The sequence below is a fragment of the Erinaceus europaeus genome, chromosome 6 (assembly GCF_950295315.1).
Source record: "Erinaceus europaeus chromosome 6, mEriEur2.1, whole genome shotgun sequence".
NCBI lineage: Eukaryota > Metazoa > Chordata > Mammalia > Eulipotyphla > Erinaceidae > Erinaceus > Erinaceus europaeus.
Window position 1 is genome coordinate 609843 of NC_080167.1, and position 16573 is coordinate 626415.

At 62.8% G+C, this 16573-nt stretch overlaps 1 protein-coding gene across 1 annotated transcript; it reads right to left on the reverse strand.

Annotated features, from left to right (window-relative positions):
* Positions 1–987: 987 nt before the first annotated feature.
* MMP17 (matrix metallopeptidase 17) lies at positions 988–13853 on the reverse strand. Its single transcript, XM_060192712.1, has 10 exons — positions 13614–13853; positions 10866–10998; positions 9298–9424; positions 8604–8884; positions 8057–8233; positions 5321–5411; positions 5099–5181; positions 4255–4407; positions 2431–2688; positions 988–2232 (listed from the first exon to the last, which is right to left on the reverse strand). The coding sequence occupies exons 1-10, from the start codon at positions 13803–13805 to the stop codon at positions 1907–1909; spliced, it is 1821 nt and encodes a 606-aa protein (XP_060048695.1). The 5' UTR covers positions 13806–13853; the 3' UTR covers positions 988–1906.
* Between the last annotated feature and the right edge of the window lie 2720 nt (positions 13854–16573).

The following is a 16573-nucleotide window of genomic DNA, read 5'->3' on the forward strand; positions in this document are numbered from 1 at the left end:
AGTGCTGGCTGTGTGGGTGCTCAGCTGCTAAGTGCTGGCTGTGTGGGTGCTCAGCTGTTGAGAGCACCCGGGGGGGGGGGGGGTCCTTCCTCCATGCCACAGAGAGGAAGCTGAGTGCTGTTCTTACCTCTCACTCAGGCGGGCACCTGCTCTTGGTGTCACAGCTCAGACCTAGACCAGAGAGTGGGGGGCTGGCCGAGGACAGCTGGGGTGGCCCCCACTTCAGTCAGGGTGGGGTGGGGGCTGGTGCGCACACAGGTGTGTGCTGGCTGACCGCCTCTCTCCACAGCCTGCTGAGGGCACCGAGGCCACTGCACCCTGCACGGCATCCTCTCCCCCCCGGAAGCCCTCCCACCCACTGGGAGTCCCTCCTGCCACCTCCACCGCCCTCAGCCCACCCTGGCTGCTACTGGGCATGTCTCCATGGCCACATTCCCCCAGTCTGCTCCCCACGGGGTCCTCGGTAAAGGGAGGTGCTTTCATACCTTGCGGGCTCAGCCCATGGGCAGGCTGAGCTCAGGCTGCCACACAGACAGTGGGACCCGGGATGCCCCCAGGCCCCCAGCCCACTTCCCGTGAGCCGGGCAACCCGAGGACTTGCTCAGCTGGTCGTGACATCTGCTGGCGGTCCTAGCCAAGGCTGGACTCAGCCTCTCACCAGCCAGCCGGAAGCCTCTGGGGTGCAATGCTGAGGCACCTGGGGGTCCCTCTGGCTGGAGGGGGGCTCCCCAGGGCAGAGTGTCAAACCACAGGAGCCCCCAGGGGTCTCCTGGCTGGGGCAGGTGCCACTCTGAGGACATGTCCAGGGGCCCAGCCTGCCACCCAGGTACAGAGCCCCAGGCATGGCTGTGAGGGGCCATAGGACCCTAGGAGGAGCCCCCCACGCAAACCCCCAATGAGCAGGAAGGGGGCTACCTGGCCAGCGCAGGGGTGTGGTGGAGACATAGTTGAGAGGCTCCTCTGGGCAACTTTTCACAGACACACAGCTGGTGGGAACGTTTTTATAAAAGCGTTTGGCTTGAACATGGAGGCCTGCCACTGTGAGCTCCAGCCCTGGCCTAGGCCCAGCAGGCCCCTGTTGGGCTCCCCAGGAGGCCCATCAGGACTGGGACAGCAGGGGTGGCTTCTGAGACAGGACTGGGGGCTCAGTGCGGGGTGGCCCAGCCCCTGTGCACCCTGCAGCTCTGCAATATGGGCACACACCTTGGGGTGCACAGAGCTGTGTATGGGAGTGTGGCAGGGTCACCTACCCCAGGCCCAGGAGTCTGCATTTCATTTCAAGCAGGAACTCTGGCTCAGCTCTTCGGCCCTCTTGGCCCCCCACAGCCTGCTGCCCCAAGGCTCTTCCTGATGCCCCGTGGGCAGCTGGGCGGCGGCCTCTCTCCGGCCCCCGCCCCGGCCACCAGGGTGGTGGTGAGAGGATAGGGCAGCAGCACAGGACGCTGAGCCCCCACCCGTGGCAGCTCCTGGCTGGGGGTGGGGTTGCTGCCAGCAGAGGGCAGCACTTGGGGGGACGGCAGCTGCTCCCTAGCCCCCTCTCTGGAGAGGGTGCCCCTGGTGTGTGAGGGACGGGGTCCCTGGGAGAGGTGGGGATCAGCCAGAGCCTGGACCCTCACCTGCCGTGCTTGCCCTCTTCCCTGAGCCTGCCAGAATGGGGTCACAGGGACCCAGGCTGGGGTCCGGGTGCCCAGCAGGGCCCTGAGAGTCTCTGGGCCTGGCAGTGCTGGGGCAGGAGGCACAGGGTCAGCGGGCAGAGGAGCGCGACCCGTCCCATGGCAGCTGTGCATGGAAGGCGTGTGGTCCCAGGGCGCTGTGGCCGCAACCAGGCCTCCCACAGTTTCTAGCCCTGGGCTCTCATCCTTGTCCTCTGAGCACGGCAGCCTCGTGTCAGCCTGTCCACCAGCTGCTACAGAGCGGGGGCCTGGGCAGCCATCCACAACAGGTTGGGTGGCGGCAGCGGCAGCGGCGGTAGCAGCAGCAGTAGCAGCAGCAGCGTGGCGGCCGGCAGGGGGCCCGGGGGCGCCCAGGAGCTGCAGGAGCAGACCTGGTAGCTGTCCTCTGAGCGGCTGCGTCCCTGCCAGCCGGGAGCCGGGGTCCTGACCTCAGGGTCGGCCTGTGCGTCCCCACACATCAGCCAGTCCCGGGCAGTGGACTGTGGGTACCCAGGAGCCACCTCCAGCCCGTCTTCTGGAACCTTCCAGTACTCCTGGCCGCGGAAGAAGTAGGAGGCACCTGGGGATGGAAGGAGGGTGCTGGGGCTAGGGGCAGCAGTGGGAGTGCAAGAGGCCATGCAGACAGGGATGGTGGTCAACCACCAGGGCCCTGCAGACACCCTGCCTGAGCCCGTCTGGGGGACCCTGTGGACACTCTTGTGACCCCTTCTGGGGCCCTGCACACACACCCCTGAGCCCTTCTGGGAGGCCAGCTTACCGTCAGACCAGTGCATGGCGGCGTCCAGCGTACTGGGGACGCCCCTCCAGGGGGGGCTGTGGGCAGGGTGGCCGGGCTCTAGGCGGCGCGTGTGCTCGTCAAAGCGCCAGAACAGCTGGTCCTTGAAGAAGTAGGTCTTGCCAGCAGGGGCTCGGGAGAAGGCGGCATCCACCCCGCCAGGCGGGAGGCCGAAGTCCGAGACAGGCCTTGGGTAGCCTTCCTCCACGCTGGTGTCCTTGAACACCCAGTACCTGTCCCCTGGAGGGAGAACGACTGTGGGGGCCTGCCCCCAGCCCCCCTGGGCCCCCACATTGACTGAGAACCTCCTGTCACCCACTGGGTGAGCACCCCAGGTCTCATGTGAGAGCACAGGAGTGTGTTGAGGTGACAGCCTGGAGAATGACGCTCCTCTGAGGGCAGAGGCTCCAGGGGACAGGGGATGGGTGTCTGAGGGGAGCAGCAGGAAGCACCAGTGATGTGGAGGTAGGTGAGCAAGTGACACACCTGTTGCCCGCCAGCTCTCCTCCCACTGCACCTAAGGTCACCTGCCTGGAGAAGCCACGGAGGGATGTGTGTGTGTGTGTGTGTGAGTGTGTGTGTGTGTGTGTGAGTGAGACTGTGTGTGAGTGTGTGTGTGTGTGTGTGTGTGTGTGTGTGAGTGAGAGTGTGTGAGTGTGTGAGTATGTGTGAGTGTGACAGTGTGTGTGAGTGTGACAGTGTGTGTGTGTGTGTGTGTGAGTGTGTGTGTGTGAGTGAGAGTGTGTGTGAGTGTGTGTGAGTATGTGTGAGTGTGACAGTGTGTGTGAGTGTGACAGTGAGTGTGTGAGTGTGTGTGTGAGTGTGTGTGTGTGAGAGTGTGTGTTGTGAGTATGTGTGAGTGTGACAGTGTGTGTGAGTGACAGTGAGTGTGTGAGAGAGAGTGTGTGTGTGAGTGAGAGTGTGTGAGTATGTGTGAGTGTGACAGTGTGTGTGAGTGTGACAGTGAGTGTGTGTGTGAGTGAGAGTGTGTGTGAGTGTGTGTGAGTGTGTGTGTGAGTATGTGAGTGTGACAGTGTGTGTGAGTGTGACAGTGAGTGTGTGAGTGTGTGTGTGTGAGAGTGTGTGTGAGTGTGTGTGAGTGTGACAGTGAGTGTGTGAGAGTGTGTGTGTGTGTGTGAGTGAGAGTGTGTGAGTGTGTGTATGTGTGAGTGTGACAGTGTGTGTGAGTGTGACAGTGAGTGTGTGAGTGAGAGTGTGTGTGAGTGTGACAGTGTGTGTGAGTGTGACAGTGAGTGTGTGTGTGAGTGTGAGTGTGACAGTGTGTGAGTGTGTGCAAGTGTGTGTGTGTATGTGAATGTGTGTGTGAGTGTGTGCGACTGTGTGTGTGTTGTGAAGGTGTGTATGACTGTGTGACTGTGTGGGAGTGTGTGCAACTGTGTGTGTGTGTGTGGTGTGTAAGTGTGAGTGAGTGAGTGTGAGTGTGTGAGTGTGTGTGAGTGTGTATATGTGTGAGTGTGGCTGTGTGTGTGTGTATGTGTGTGAGTGTGTATGTGAGTGTGTGTGAGTGAGTGTATATGTGTGTGTAAGTGTGTGTGTGTGTGTGTCAGCACCCCAGGCTCCTCTACCCATGAACTCTGGTGGAGCTGGCTTGGAAACAGGACTCCCCTACCTCCTCTCCTTGCTCCCCCAGCCCCCTGGGACTCTGATCCTGACTGATCCACAGGCTCCACATCCAGGCGCTGCCTTTCCCACGCAGGGGTGGCACCCTGCATCCCAGGCTCCTGTCCCCTCACCAGCCTCAGCCCCTCGCCCCTAGCCCAGCCAGCGCCCCCTCCCAGCCCCTACCTCTGAAGAACAGGATCTTGTGGTCCCCAGGGCGCTCGTACACAGCATCCAGGCCATCCAGCTGCCGGGGGAGGCCCCGCCAGAAGCGCTGAACCTGTGCTGGCCACGGAGACACCAGCTGTCGGTCCCTTGTCAGCCTCCAGAAGTGCCGGCCTGTAGAGGGAGGGGCGGGTCAGGAGGGACATGAGGGTCAGGAGTCAGGGAGGATGGGACAGGTCGGGGGATGGAGCAGGTCAGGGGGGATGGGAGAGTCAGGAGGGGCGGGGCAGGTCACAGGAGACAGGCTGGTCAGAGGTCAGGGCAGGACAAGGGGGACAGGAGGATGGGGCGGTCGGGGTAAGTTGGGGGGACAGTAGGATCAGGATCAGGATGGGACAGGTCAGGGGGAACAGGCAGGTTGGGGGGTCAGGGCAGGTCAGGAGGGACAGGAGGATGGGACAGGTGGGGAGGGATGGGACAGGTCGGGGGGGATGGGACAGGTCAGGGGGGATGGGACAGGTCAGGGGGGATGGGACAGGTCAGGGGGAACAGGTGGGTTGGGGGTCAGGGCAGGTCAGGAGGGACAGGAGGATGGGGGATGGGACAGGTTATGGGGGATGGGAGGGCCAGGGGGGATGGGACAGGTCAGGGGGAACAGGCGGGTTGGGGGTCAGGGCAGGTCAGGAAGGAGGATGGGGGGGATGGGACAGGTCGGGGGGATGGGAGGGCCAGGGGGGATAGGGCAGGTCAGGGGAACAGGCGGGTGGGGTCAGGAGCACCAGGGGAGGATAGGGCAGGTAGGGGTGCACAGGAGGGTCAGGCTGAGTTGGCCAGGTGGGGGCAGAGAATGGGGGAGGTGACACACCTGTGAAGAAAAAGGCCTCTCCCCGGATCTGTGCCACCGCATCAAAGTGGGCCTGGCACCTGTGAGGTGCTTCTGTCCTGAGCCTGTGGGCAGAGTAGGTGGGTGCTCAGCCAGGCACCCCAGGGACCCAGGTGGGGGCCGGAGCAGGTGGGCGCAGACGGAGGGGACCGCATGCCGGGAGAGCTGGGACTTCACGTCACTGCTGGGTGTGGGGTGGCTTACAGGGTGCTGGAGCGATTGTGGGGGGCCTCCGGCAGGAGGGGGGGATCCTTGGGCTCTGGCTGTGCTGTTGGGGACACGGACTCCCGCACACCTGTGGACAGAGGCCGTGTGGAGTGGCCTACCCCACACATGGGCACCCCCATTCCTGCCCAGGGGAGCTGCCAGGTGTGGGCCCTTGTGGCAGAAGGCAGCCCTGCCCTTGGGGTACAGCGGCCAGAGCTGGACCTGCACGAGGGCCCGCGTTCAATCCTGTGTCACAGTGCCAGAGTAAGCTCTGCCTCTCTCTCTCTCCTGTCACAAATGAAATGAGGCGGTCTGGAAGGTGGCACAGTGGAGAAAGCACTGGACTCTCAAGCATGAGGTCTTGAGTTCAATCCCTGGCAGCACATGGACTAGAGTGATGTCTGGTTTCTCTCTCTCCTCTCTCACGAATAAAGAAATAAAATCTTTAAAAAAAAAAAAAAAGTAGTGGTCCGGGAGGTGGCGCAGTGATAAGGCTTTGGACTCTCAAGCATGAGGTCCTGAGTTTGATCCCCAGCAGCACATGTGCCAGTGATATCTGGTTCTTTCTCTCTTCTCCTATCTTTCTCATTAATAAATAAACAAAATCTTTAAAAAAAAAGTAGTGAGAGAATGAATGGAGGCCATGACTGTGGAGGGAGGGGCTGGTGGTGGAGGCTAGACTCTCAGGGACAAGGCAGAGGGGGGTGGAGGAGAGACAGACTGAAGACAGTGAGTCCTGGGGCATGGCTATACTGTCCCTAGAGCCTTCCACAGGTGCTCCTGTGTAGAGCGGGGTTGCACCTGAGTCTTCAGGTGTGGAAATTAGAGAGTTCTAGCTAGTGAACTATGACGACCCATGTTTGGTTCAATTTTAAAAATACATTTATTTATTAATAAGAGAGAGAGAGATGGAGAGAGGGAGGGAGAGAGAGAGAGATGGAGAGAGGGAGGGAGGGAGGGAGGGAGGGAGGGAGGGAGAGAGAGAGAGAGAGAGGAACAGCAGAGCACATGATGCCGGGGATGGAACTCAAGGCCTCAGTCCAGGGCTTTACCCACTGCGCCCCCCGCCCCCAGGCTACTTGTCTACTTATTTATGAGAGAGAGAGAGAGAGAGAGAGAGAGAGAGAGAGAGCGCAAGTGCATCACTGGCACACTTGGGACCTCATGACGAGAGCCCAGCACCACCCACTGCGCCACCTCCTGGGTTGCGTGGTTGTTTTGTTTTTCCCAGACTTGCTCTCATTAATTAATGAGAGAGAACCAGAGTGTCACTCTGACACACACAGTGCTGGGGAACAAACTAGGGACTCATGCTCCCTCCATAGAGACGGGGAGGGAAGGACGGGAGAGGGACCTGCAGCACGGAGGCCTCCTCCAATGCCATGGGGCCAGCCTCAAACTGAGTCTCACACATAGTGACACACTGCCCAGATGAGCTATTCCCTCCTTAAAGAAATAAACAGGGGGCCGGGTGGTAGCACAGCGGGTTAAGTGCACATGGCATGAAGAACAGCACAAGGACTGGGGTAAGGATCCCGGTTCGAGCCCCCGGCTCCCCACCTGCAGGGGGGGGGTGTCCTCTTCACAGGCGGTGAAGCAGGTCTGCAGGTGTCTGTCTTTCTCTCCCCCCTCTGTTCCCCTTCCTCTCTCGATTTCTCTCTGTCTTATCCAACAACAACTGCAATGACAACAATAACTAATGACAACAACAAGGGTAAAAACAAAAATGGCCTCCAGGAGCAGTGGATTCATAGTGTAGGCACCGAGCTCCAGCAATAACCAAGAAAAAAAAAAAAAAAGAAAAAGAAACAGATGTGTTTATTGATTAACAACAGAAAGAAAGTCAGAAACAGAAAGACAGATGATCAGAGCATCACTGTGGGACCTCAGGCTGTAAGTCCAGCTACCAGACACAGATCCTTGTTTTTTTAGACTTTCTCTTAAAATATTTTATTTATTTTAGATAGTAACAGAGAAACGGAGAAGAGGGGAAAGAGGGAGAAACAGCCACACCTGCAGCCCTGCTTCACTGCTTGTGAAGCCTCTTCCCTTCCAGGTGGGACTGGGGCTTGAACCCGGGGGTCCTTGGGCATTCTAACAGGTGCTTTCTAGGAGGTGCACCTCCACCCAGCCCCACTATTGGGGGGAGGGAGCAGGTCACAGATTGATGGCGATGCAAATGTACTTATTTATCTATATAACCAAAGCGCCCTGCTCAGCTGTGAATAATGGTGACATGGGGGTTGAACCAGGATGCCAGTCCTGAGGCGTGAGATTCTTTTTTGCAGAACCATCATGCTGTCTGTCCCCCAGCACACAAGAGACTTTCATGCCTGAAACTCTGAAGTTCCAGGTTCAATCCCTCACATCATCATAATCCACACACCAGTGCTCTGGTTTAAAAAAGAAGATAGACCCAAGTGGTGGCACACTCCACAGACCAGTCATGTTCCCAAGCACAAGGACCTGGGTTTGAGTCCCTGGTCCCCCACCTGTGGGGATGGAGGATGGGGGGGGGGAGATTCACAAGCAGAGATCAGGGCTGCAGGTGTCTCTCTGTCTCTCTCTATCTCCCCTCCCTCTCAATTGTTTCTGTCCAAACTATGCCCAGCATTATTGAGAGGGCTGGTCCCGGGCTGCCGAGACTCAGGGAAGCCGTGGGGGCCTCAGGAGGGCTGTGGGGGTGCTCAAGGAGTCTGGGGGCCACAGGGAGGCTGAGGGAGGGGCACTCACCGTACAGCTGCCAGAGGAGCACGCGGTCCTGGTGTGGCAGCCCATAGTGCAGGGGGTCCCCGGCCGGGCCCTGGTAGTAGGGCTGCATGATGGAGCGGGGGGCCGCCACGTGGCCCAGCCCCAGAGTGTGGCCGAACTCGTGCACCGCCACCGTGAACAGGTCCACGCCCTGGGCGTCTGGGGACGGGGTAGCTCAGCACGGGTGAGGAGCATCGTGCTCCACAGGGCCTATGAAGGCCCCCACGGCACACACAGATGGCAGGGGTGGCCTCCGCTGTGGGGCTGGGGACTGCTGGGGGCCACAACCCAGAACACGGTCCCTGCCACCCGAGGGTGCCGGGGCAGGGCCGCTGGGAGTGGGGTGCGGGGCTACCGCGGCCCAGAGGACCACGGGTGGGAGACCAGGATGGGGTCCCTGGGGCCTGCCAGCAGCCCCTCCTCCCCTCCCCCCGAGCCCTTCCAGCCCTCCCCCATGGCCCCAGCCCCCCGCAGGAGCAGAAGGCCCATGCCCAGCCCCCCAATTCCCTCTGCTCTCCCCCTAGCCCACCGGAGGAGCGGAAGGTCCAGGCCTCCTCGGCATCAAAGTGGGTGTCGCCAGCAGCGGGGTCCCCGGGTGGGAAGGCGTGGGCCAGGGCGCCCCCCGGGCCATCGAAGGGGAAGGCGTCATTGTGGGCGGCCCGGGAGAAGTCCACTTGGATGTCGGCCGTGTTGCCCGCCACCTCGTGGAAGTCCAGCGGCCCCACGTCACTCCAGACCCTGAGCGCGTAGTGCAGCAGGGCCCGCACAGTGTCGCGGCCCAGGGGTGAATCCCGGGGAAAGGTACGTACCCTAGGGTGGGGGCCAGGGGTCAGGGGAAAGGTATGCATTCTGGGGGTGGGGGCCAGGGGTCCTGAGGGAAGGTGCACACTCTGGGGGTCAGGGGCTAGTGGCCAGGTGCACACCCTAGCGTGGGGACCAGGGGTTAGGGGTCAGAGGTCAGGGAAAGAGGTTCAGATGTCAGGAGTCACAGGGGGAGCTGCACATCCTGGGGGGGGTCAGGGGTCAGAGTCAGGCTTACGGGGGACCTGGGGCGCAGTGTCACTGCAAGGAGGACACCAGCCAAGGTCCCTGAGGACTGCCCAGTCCCACCCACCTGAGCTCACACCTGATCTGGGCCCCTGGGTGTCCTGTGGGTGGCAGGGGCCCCTGGCAGGGGTCTGCAGGGGTGAGTGCAGAAGGGTGCAGGCAGGCCCCACACCCACCTCCAGGACAGGTTCCGCCTATGCCATCTGGCGGGGGCCACCTGGCGCCTCCTCCGAGCTGGGGCCTCGACCGGGAGGTCCGGGAGGGAGCAGCGGGGGGTCCTCATGAGTGCCAGGGTGGCCGTGTCTGCAGGGACAGCCTATCAGGGGGGCCTGAAGCAAGACCCCTCATGCCAAGTGTTCACACACTAACCAGGCTGTGGCCAGTCAGAGGGACCAGCGCAGGCTCTGACCAATGGGCACCAGGCCCTGGCCTCAAGGAGGGCATGCCCAGCAACAGTGGATGCCCAGTCCCAGTGGACACCCAGCCTCAGTGGACACTCAGTCCCAGTGGACACCCAACCCCAGTGGATGCCTGGCCTTAGTGGACACTAGTCCCAGTGGACACCCAGTCCCAGTGGACGCCTGGCACCAGTGGACACCCAGTCCCAGTGGACACCCGGCCACAGTGGATGCCTGGCCTCAGTGGACACCCAGTCCCAGTGGACACCCAGTCCCAGTGGACACCCAACCTCAGTGGATACCCGGCCACAGTGGATGCCTGGCCTCAGTGGACACCCAGTCCCAGTGGACACCCAGTCCCAGTGGATGCCTGGCCTCAGTGGACGCCCAGTCCCAGTGGACACCCAGTCACAGTGGATGCCTGGCCTCAGTGGACACCCACTCCCAGTGGACACCCACTCCCAGTGGACACCCAGTCCCAGTGGACACCAGCCCCAGTGGACACCCAGTCCCAGTGGACACCCGGCCACAGTGGATGCCTGGCCTCAGTGGACACCCAAACCCAGTGGACACCCAGTCCCAGTGGACACCCAGTCCCAGTGGACACCCAGCACCAGTGGACACCCAGTCCCAGTGGAGATCCAGCCCCAGTGGACACCCAGCCTCAGTGGACACCCAGTCCCAGTGGACACCCAGCCACATTGGATGCCTGGCCTCAGTGGACACCCAACCCCCGTGGACACCCTGTCCCAGTGGACACCCAGCCTCAGTGGACACCCAGTCCCAGTGGACACCCAGTCCCAGTGGAGATCCAGCCCCAGTGTACGCCTGGCCCCAGTGGACACCCAGCCTCAGTGGACACCCAGTCCCAGTGTACACCCAGTCCCAGTGGACATCCAGCCCCAGTGGACACCCAACCCCAGTGGACACCCAGCCCCAGTGGATGCCTGGCCTCAGTGGACACCCAGCCACAGTGGACACCCAGCCCCAGTGGACACCCAGCCTCAGTGGACACCCAGCCCCAGTGGATGCCTGGCCTCAGTGGACACCCAGCCACAGTGGACACCCAGCCTCAGTGGACACCCAGCCCCAGTGGATGCCAGGCCTCAGTGGACACCCAGCCCCAGTGGACACCCAGCCCCAGTGGAGATCCAGCCCCAGTGGACACCCAGCCCCAGTGGACATTCAGTCCCAGTGGATGCCTGGCCTCGATGGACACCCAGTCCTGGCTGTGTGGACACCCCACTCAGGTCAGAGGTCACCCAGACCAGCCAGGCCCAGGGCAGATGGGTGGCTGGAGGTGCTGTTAGGGCCCTTGGCAGCAGTTGTGGGGCTTGGGAACAGACCCAGCCGGCCGGTGGCATCCAGCCCCGCAAAGCGCTGCATGGCGGCGATGGCCCGGCCCAGCTCCGCCTGTGTCTGCAGCTGCCCCGAGGTGGCCTCCGTGGGCGGCAGGTACCCAAAACGGCTCAGCCACTCCTGTGAGGACAGAGGTGTCACTCTGCAGGTCCCTCTGCCCTCTGTGCCCAAGGCATCCCCCCACCTCCCTCAGGCCTACCCTCTGCCCCCAGCCCTGTCCTAGGGGTCACCCCCTCAGGCCTGCGCCCCCACCTCATGGAGACCACATGGAACCTCGCACAGAGTTGCGCTCTTGAGGCTTCATGGGGGTTTAAAGTCTGACTGCAGCTGGAGTGTCAATCCACACACACACCCCAGTTACACAGCCTAGCACCAAGGTCCAGGGCGGCCTCCTCCAGGAAGCCCCTGGAGGTTCCCTTGCTGAGGAGGATGTGGCCCAGGCAAGCCACATATTGGGAGGTGGTATTTGTCCGCTGGCAGTGTCCAGGTGGTCTGGGCCCAGTGCAGAGACCCCCCGTCACCAGCTGGGGGTGGGGGATGGAGGATGCAGAGCTCTGCTAGAGGGGGCAAGGGAGCCTGGGCTGTCTGTCCCCCCTGCGTTGACCATGGCTTTGCTCAGTGCTGTCTCCACCTGCTGTAGTGACCTCAGCTCTGCCCAGCCCTGTCCCACTCTGGGCTCCAAGGGTCAGCGAGGGGACATGCCGGAGGCAGATGAACGGCTGGTCTGCAGCCCAGGAGGAGAGCTGGGGGACACAGTGGATGCCGTGCGGGCTCACAGGGGGACACTAGCAGCCATCAGGAGCCCAGGGGGTAGGGCTGCAGGGTGACCCTGCCCCTAGGAGGGGTGTGCATCCCAGCCCCCCCCCCCTTCATCACCATGTCACCACGGAGACTGTGTCTGGGCGACGAGCCCTAGGAGCCCTACACGGCAGGGCACCGAGGGGAGCGGTGGGGAAGCTTTCAGAAGGGAGTGGGCCAGGGAGCAGCGGGGGCAAGGGCCCTTCCCAGCTCCCCAGGGAGGTGTCCCCAGAGTGACTGTGTCCGCAAAGTGACTGTGGAAGCCTGTGAAGAACAGTGCTGGGCTGGGGTGTCACGGCCCCCAGGGCAGGACCCAGCCGCAGGCACCTCCAGGCAGTCCTGGCTGCACCCCCAGCCCTGCCCAGGGGAAACCAGCTCACACAGTACTGCCTGTCGTGGGCTGAGTGGGCGGGGGGCACCCACACTGGGCCCCCAGATATCAGGTCGGCAGCTGGCGGCTTCCCTGAGAGTGCCGGGGCTCTGGGGGCAGGCGGAGGAGGGTGCTGGCAGTCTCAGGGTACCTGCACTTGGGGCGCCTGCACCCCAGGCCGTCCCGTCTGTGTGTGGGGGGGGGGTTGGGGCTGGGCTCTGGGCAGGTGGGGGCAGACACTCAGCTGTGAGGTTCAGGTCCCCAGCACAGGAAAGGTGAGGGGAACTCTGCTCACATGTGCCCTGCTGAGCTCCAGCCCCGCCATCAGCCCCCCTCAGCCGCAAGCCACGGTCACCCACTGAGGCCACACATGCAGCGGGGTGCAGACCCCCAGCCTTGGCTCCTTCCTGCGCCCTGCACACACCCAGGTCCCTCGGGACTCTGCACGGCGGCCCGTGACCCCGGCAAGTGTGTGTGACATCTGTGTTGCCAGGAGCTGGCCCTCCAGTCACCTGCAGGCGGCACGGGGGCTGCAAGGGCCAGCTGTTCTGGAGGGCTCAGCAGTGAGCGAATCCGCCAGACCCCCTGCCCCGGGAGGGAGGGGCAGCGGCCAGTACTGAAGCCTGAGGGCCCGCACCCTGGCCCGGTTCTCTCTTCTGTGCCGGCACGTGCTTGGCAGCGGGCTGGGCCTCACTCTATCCCACGGGTGCTGGAGGCCCCTCACTCACAGAGGGCTGGGGGTTCTGGCAGGGTCCAGGGGGCCTGGGCTGTGCGCTGAGCTGCCGTCCCCCCGGAGGCCGGCCCCCTCCCACCCTGCCTCCGTCTGGGCCGAGCCTCTGTTCCCACCCACGGGCGCCCCCACGGCTGTGCTGGGCGCAGGAGGCTCCTGCCGCCCCTTCCGTGACCCCAGGCCAGCCTGCACCCCAGGAAGCTGCAGCGGCGTCCCCTCTGGGCTGGAAGGTGGGGACCCGGCTGGAACAGCCCCCAGGACCGAGTGCCGGAAGCCCCAGTTGCCAATGGCCTGAGGGTGGCCACTGAGCCCCCTCCCCACTGCCGGAGTGGGGTGTCCCCCGCCCACCCCGCCAGGGCCCACCCGGAGGCCCCCACTGACCCAGAGACCCGGCTGGAGGGGCACTGGGCCGAGACTGGCCGGGGCTCCGCACCCCAACTCCAGAGCCGCCCACGGGACCTTGCCCACCGCACCGGCTTCCAGGCTGGCCGTGCTCCCCAGACGCCACTCCCTGGGGCTGCCTGCCCTCGGGAACCCCGCTTCCTTCGGTGCACCCCCGCTTCCTAGGGATGCGCTTCCTCCTCCCTCGCCTTCCGGGGTGCCTGCTCCGTGGGGATCCCGCTTCCTGGGACTGCGCCCCGGCGTCCTGGGATATGCTCCATTCCCGTCCCCGGTTCCTGGGGGTGCACCCTGCTCCCGGGGCGCCTGCCCTACCCCCCTTCCTGGGGGTGCACCCTGCTCCCGGGGCGTCTGTTCCCTCCCTCCTTCGCGGGGGTGCCGCCCCTCCGGGGCCCCCCATCCTGGGGGTGCACCCCTCCTCCCCTGGGCCCCACTCACCACCCCCAGGCTGAGGTCCTCCGCACGGGGTGCGGGTGCGGGCGCGGGCGCGGCCAGGGCAGCTCCGGCTGTCAGGACGAGAAGCGGCAGCAGCAGCAGCGCGGGGCACGGGGGCGTCCGCAGGGGCGTCCGCGGGTTGCGGGGGGCCGGGGGCTGCAGGGGGCCCCGGGTCTGCGCGCGCCGCGACCCCATCACGGCTCCTCCCGCCGCCGCCGCCTGAGCGCCGCCTCCGCGGGGCGGAGCTCACGAATGCTAATGAATGCTAATGAAGCACCAGCCCCGCCCACCCGGCTAATGTATATTCATGATCCCGCCCCGGGCCAACCTATTGGAGCTCCGCTGCGCTGCAGAAAGCTGGTGCACGCTAATGAGGCCACGCCCACCCGAAGGGCCCGCGCTGCCAGCGATCCAGGGAGCCGGCACCCCAGGGCAGCAAGGGGGCTGGGCTGAGAGCTCCTGTTTGCTGTGGGCTTCGGATGTGCCAGCTCTTCTGGGTGTCTTGACATCCCCCCCCCACCCAGCTCAGGAGCCTGGGGACAAGCTGGCAGCGCGGCAGGCTGGCTGGTCAGGGCACAGGGCTGTACTGAGCACGTCCACCTCCCAAATGGCAGGGGGCCGACACCCACCTGCCTACAGACTTGGGCGGTGCAGCGGGGGCTCAGCCACAGGGGTGCCGCTGCGGCGTCTTCCCGGAGGCGCAGGGTGAGCCGGGCAGGCGTGGAGGGGGTGGGCATCTGCCATCTGGCATCTGGACGTGGCCGAGAGCCAAGCCCGATGAGAGGCCACTTTTCACCCATCTGGTGCTGGCAGCCTGGCCGGGCAGGGTGGCTTCTGGCCCTGCTGCAGGGGTGTGGCGAGGACACACCTGTAGCCCTGCAGGTTGCCGCTCACCTGCACAGGAGTCCTGGGGAGTCAAGGAAGCCACCCCCAGAGGGTCTACAGGCCCCTCACCCCACAGTGCTGCGATGAGATGACTGGGCGGTGGAACAGGTCCCCAGGGTGTGGGGGGCAGGTCAGGGAAGGGCCCAGCTAGTCAGCACTCAGAGCTGGAGGGACAGTCATGACACGTGTCCACTGCCCCAGGGGCAAAGGGCTGCGGAATCCTGTACACCAAAAACCTCCTCCAGAAAGCTGCTGGAGTAGTCAGGGCAGGGTGCAGCATTTTTTTTTGGGGGGGTGGGTGTCTGGAATGGGAGATGAGGAATTCTCAGGGAGGATGGTGCGTATATGGAGCAGCTGGAAGGATCAGGAAGCGGCCAGAGCACCTCCAGCAGGTCGGTGTGGGTCTCTGCCGGCTGGGAGCTGGGTGCAGGGCCACACAGGCAGTCGCCCTCGAGACGGGTGTCCTGCTGCACCTGTTCCAGGGGCCAGTGGGCATCACTGTGTGGGAGGCAGTGCTCCCCTTCACGTCATGGAGGAGTTGGAGGGGCCTGAATGTGCAGACACTCGGCTCAGACCTGCTGTGAGGGCTTCCTGAGTGACCTGCTGGCTCCTCAGAGATGGAAGTAAAGTGTCAATGAGCCTAAGCCCAGCAGGGACAAAGGGACTATGGTGACAAGGAGTGACTGGGGGTCAGGGGGAGATGGAGCCGGGTCCTGTGGCCACACCTCTAGCTTCCTCCCAGCAAGGACACACAGGCGCTTGTGTATGTGTACACACACACACTGGTGTGGTGACTTACACACACACATACACACACACACACACACCCACACACACTGGTGTGGTGCTGTGGTGACTGAATGCTGGGCAGGTACCAGCATCAGTACTAGGAGCTGCCTCCGGTAGGTAAGTGTGTGGCAGCTGTAGAGGAGCCTTGCCTCCTCCCTTTGCTGGAAGCCACACGGAGCTGCCCAGCCGGGACCCCAAGTCCACACTCCACTCCTGCTTTCCACGGCCTCTTCTGTTCTGGGATCCTGCAGTGCCTCCAGGTTCCATGTAGCTGCAGGTGGGTGGACCCCGACTTCCCCAGTGATGCTGGCAGTTTGGGGGCAAGTCCCTCCCACTGTGAGTCTGAAGTCTCTCAGGACCAGTGGGGTCCTCCCACTCAGGCCCACTCGCACCTGTGCATAAAGTTACAATGGCTCCAGGGGTGGTAGTGCTCTGCTCCCGCCTCCCATTAGATAAATGCACCCAAACACAAAAATAGCAGGGACAGTGGGAGAATTTTGCAGACTTCAGAAACCAGGGACTTGCACGCCTGCAAAGTAGTGCAGTGGGCAGCGCTGGACTTAAAAAATCTCCCCCTCTGTCCTAGCCAACAATGACATCAATAAAACAATAATAAAAACTACAACAATAAAAAAAGGGCAACAAAAGGGAATAAGTAAATACTAAAAAAAAAAAGGCCTGAAGTCCTGAGGCCAGGGAGACAGCAGTGTTCATGCTGCCAGGTCACTGCTGCAGCTTGGTGACTGCACGACACTCCACTGCTCCTGGAGGCCTTTTCCATTCCTTCTCCTGATAGCGACAACATGGAGAGAGATCTGAAGAACTGCCCCACAGTTTGCGAGACTCCTCCCTTGAAAGGAGGGCCAGGGCTTGACCGGTACTGCAGATTTCACTGCGTTCCACAGCCCAGTTCTCTCGCCTGGGCTCCAAGGTCCCAGGGCCAGTCACCGCATCACTGTAACTCAGCTGAACAGAGCTCTGGACTCCCATGCACTGCACGTGTCAAGGTGACGGACTGTCCGCCCCCACCTATGGGGCAATACCTGGCAGGCAGTGAAGCAGGGCTGCAGGTGTCTCTCTCTCCCTATCTCCTCTTCCCTCTCAATCTCTCTGTGCTATCAAGTAAATATGAAGAATGTTCAAAAAGAAAGCTCACTCCCCGATGAGCCAGAGGCCCAGTGTTGACTGGGGCCAAGGCCAGCTGAAGGGGAGCTGCCGCACCCATGGGGAAGACTGTCCTCCGCCTCCGTGGGATGTGTGTATAGGGGACTGCAAGGTTCTGACACCAC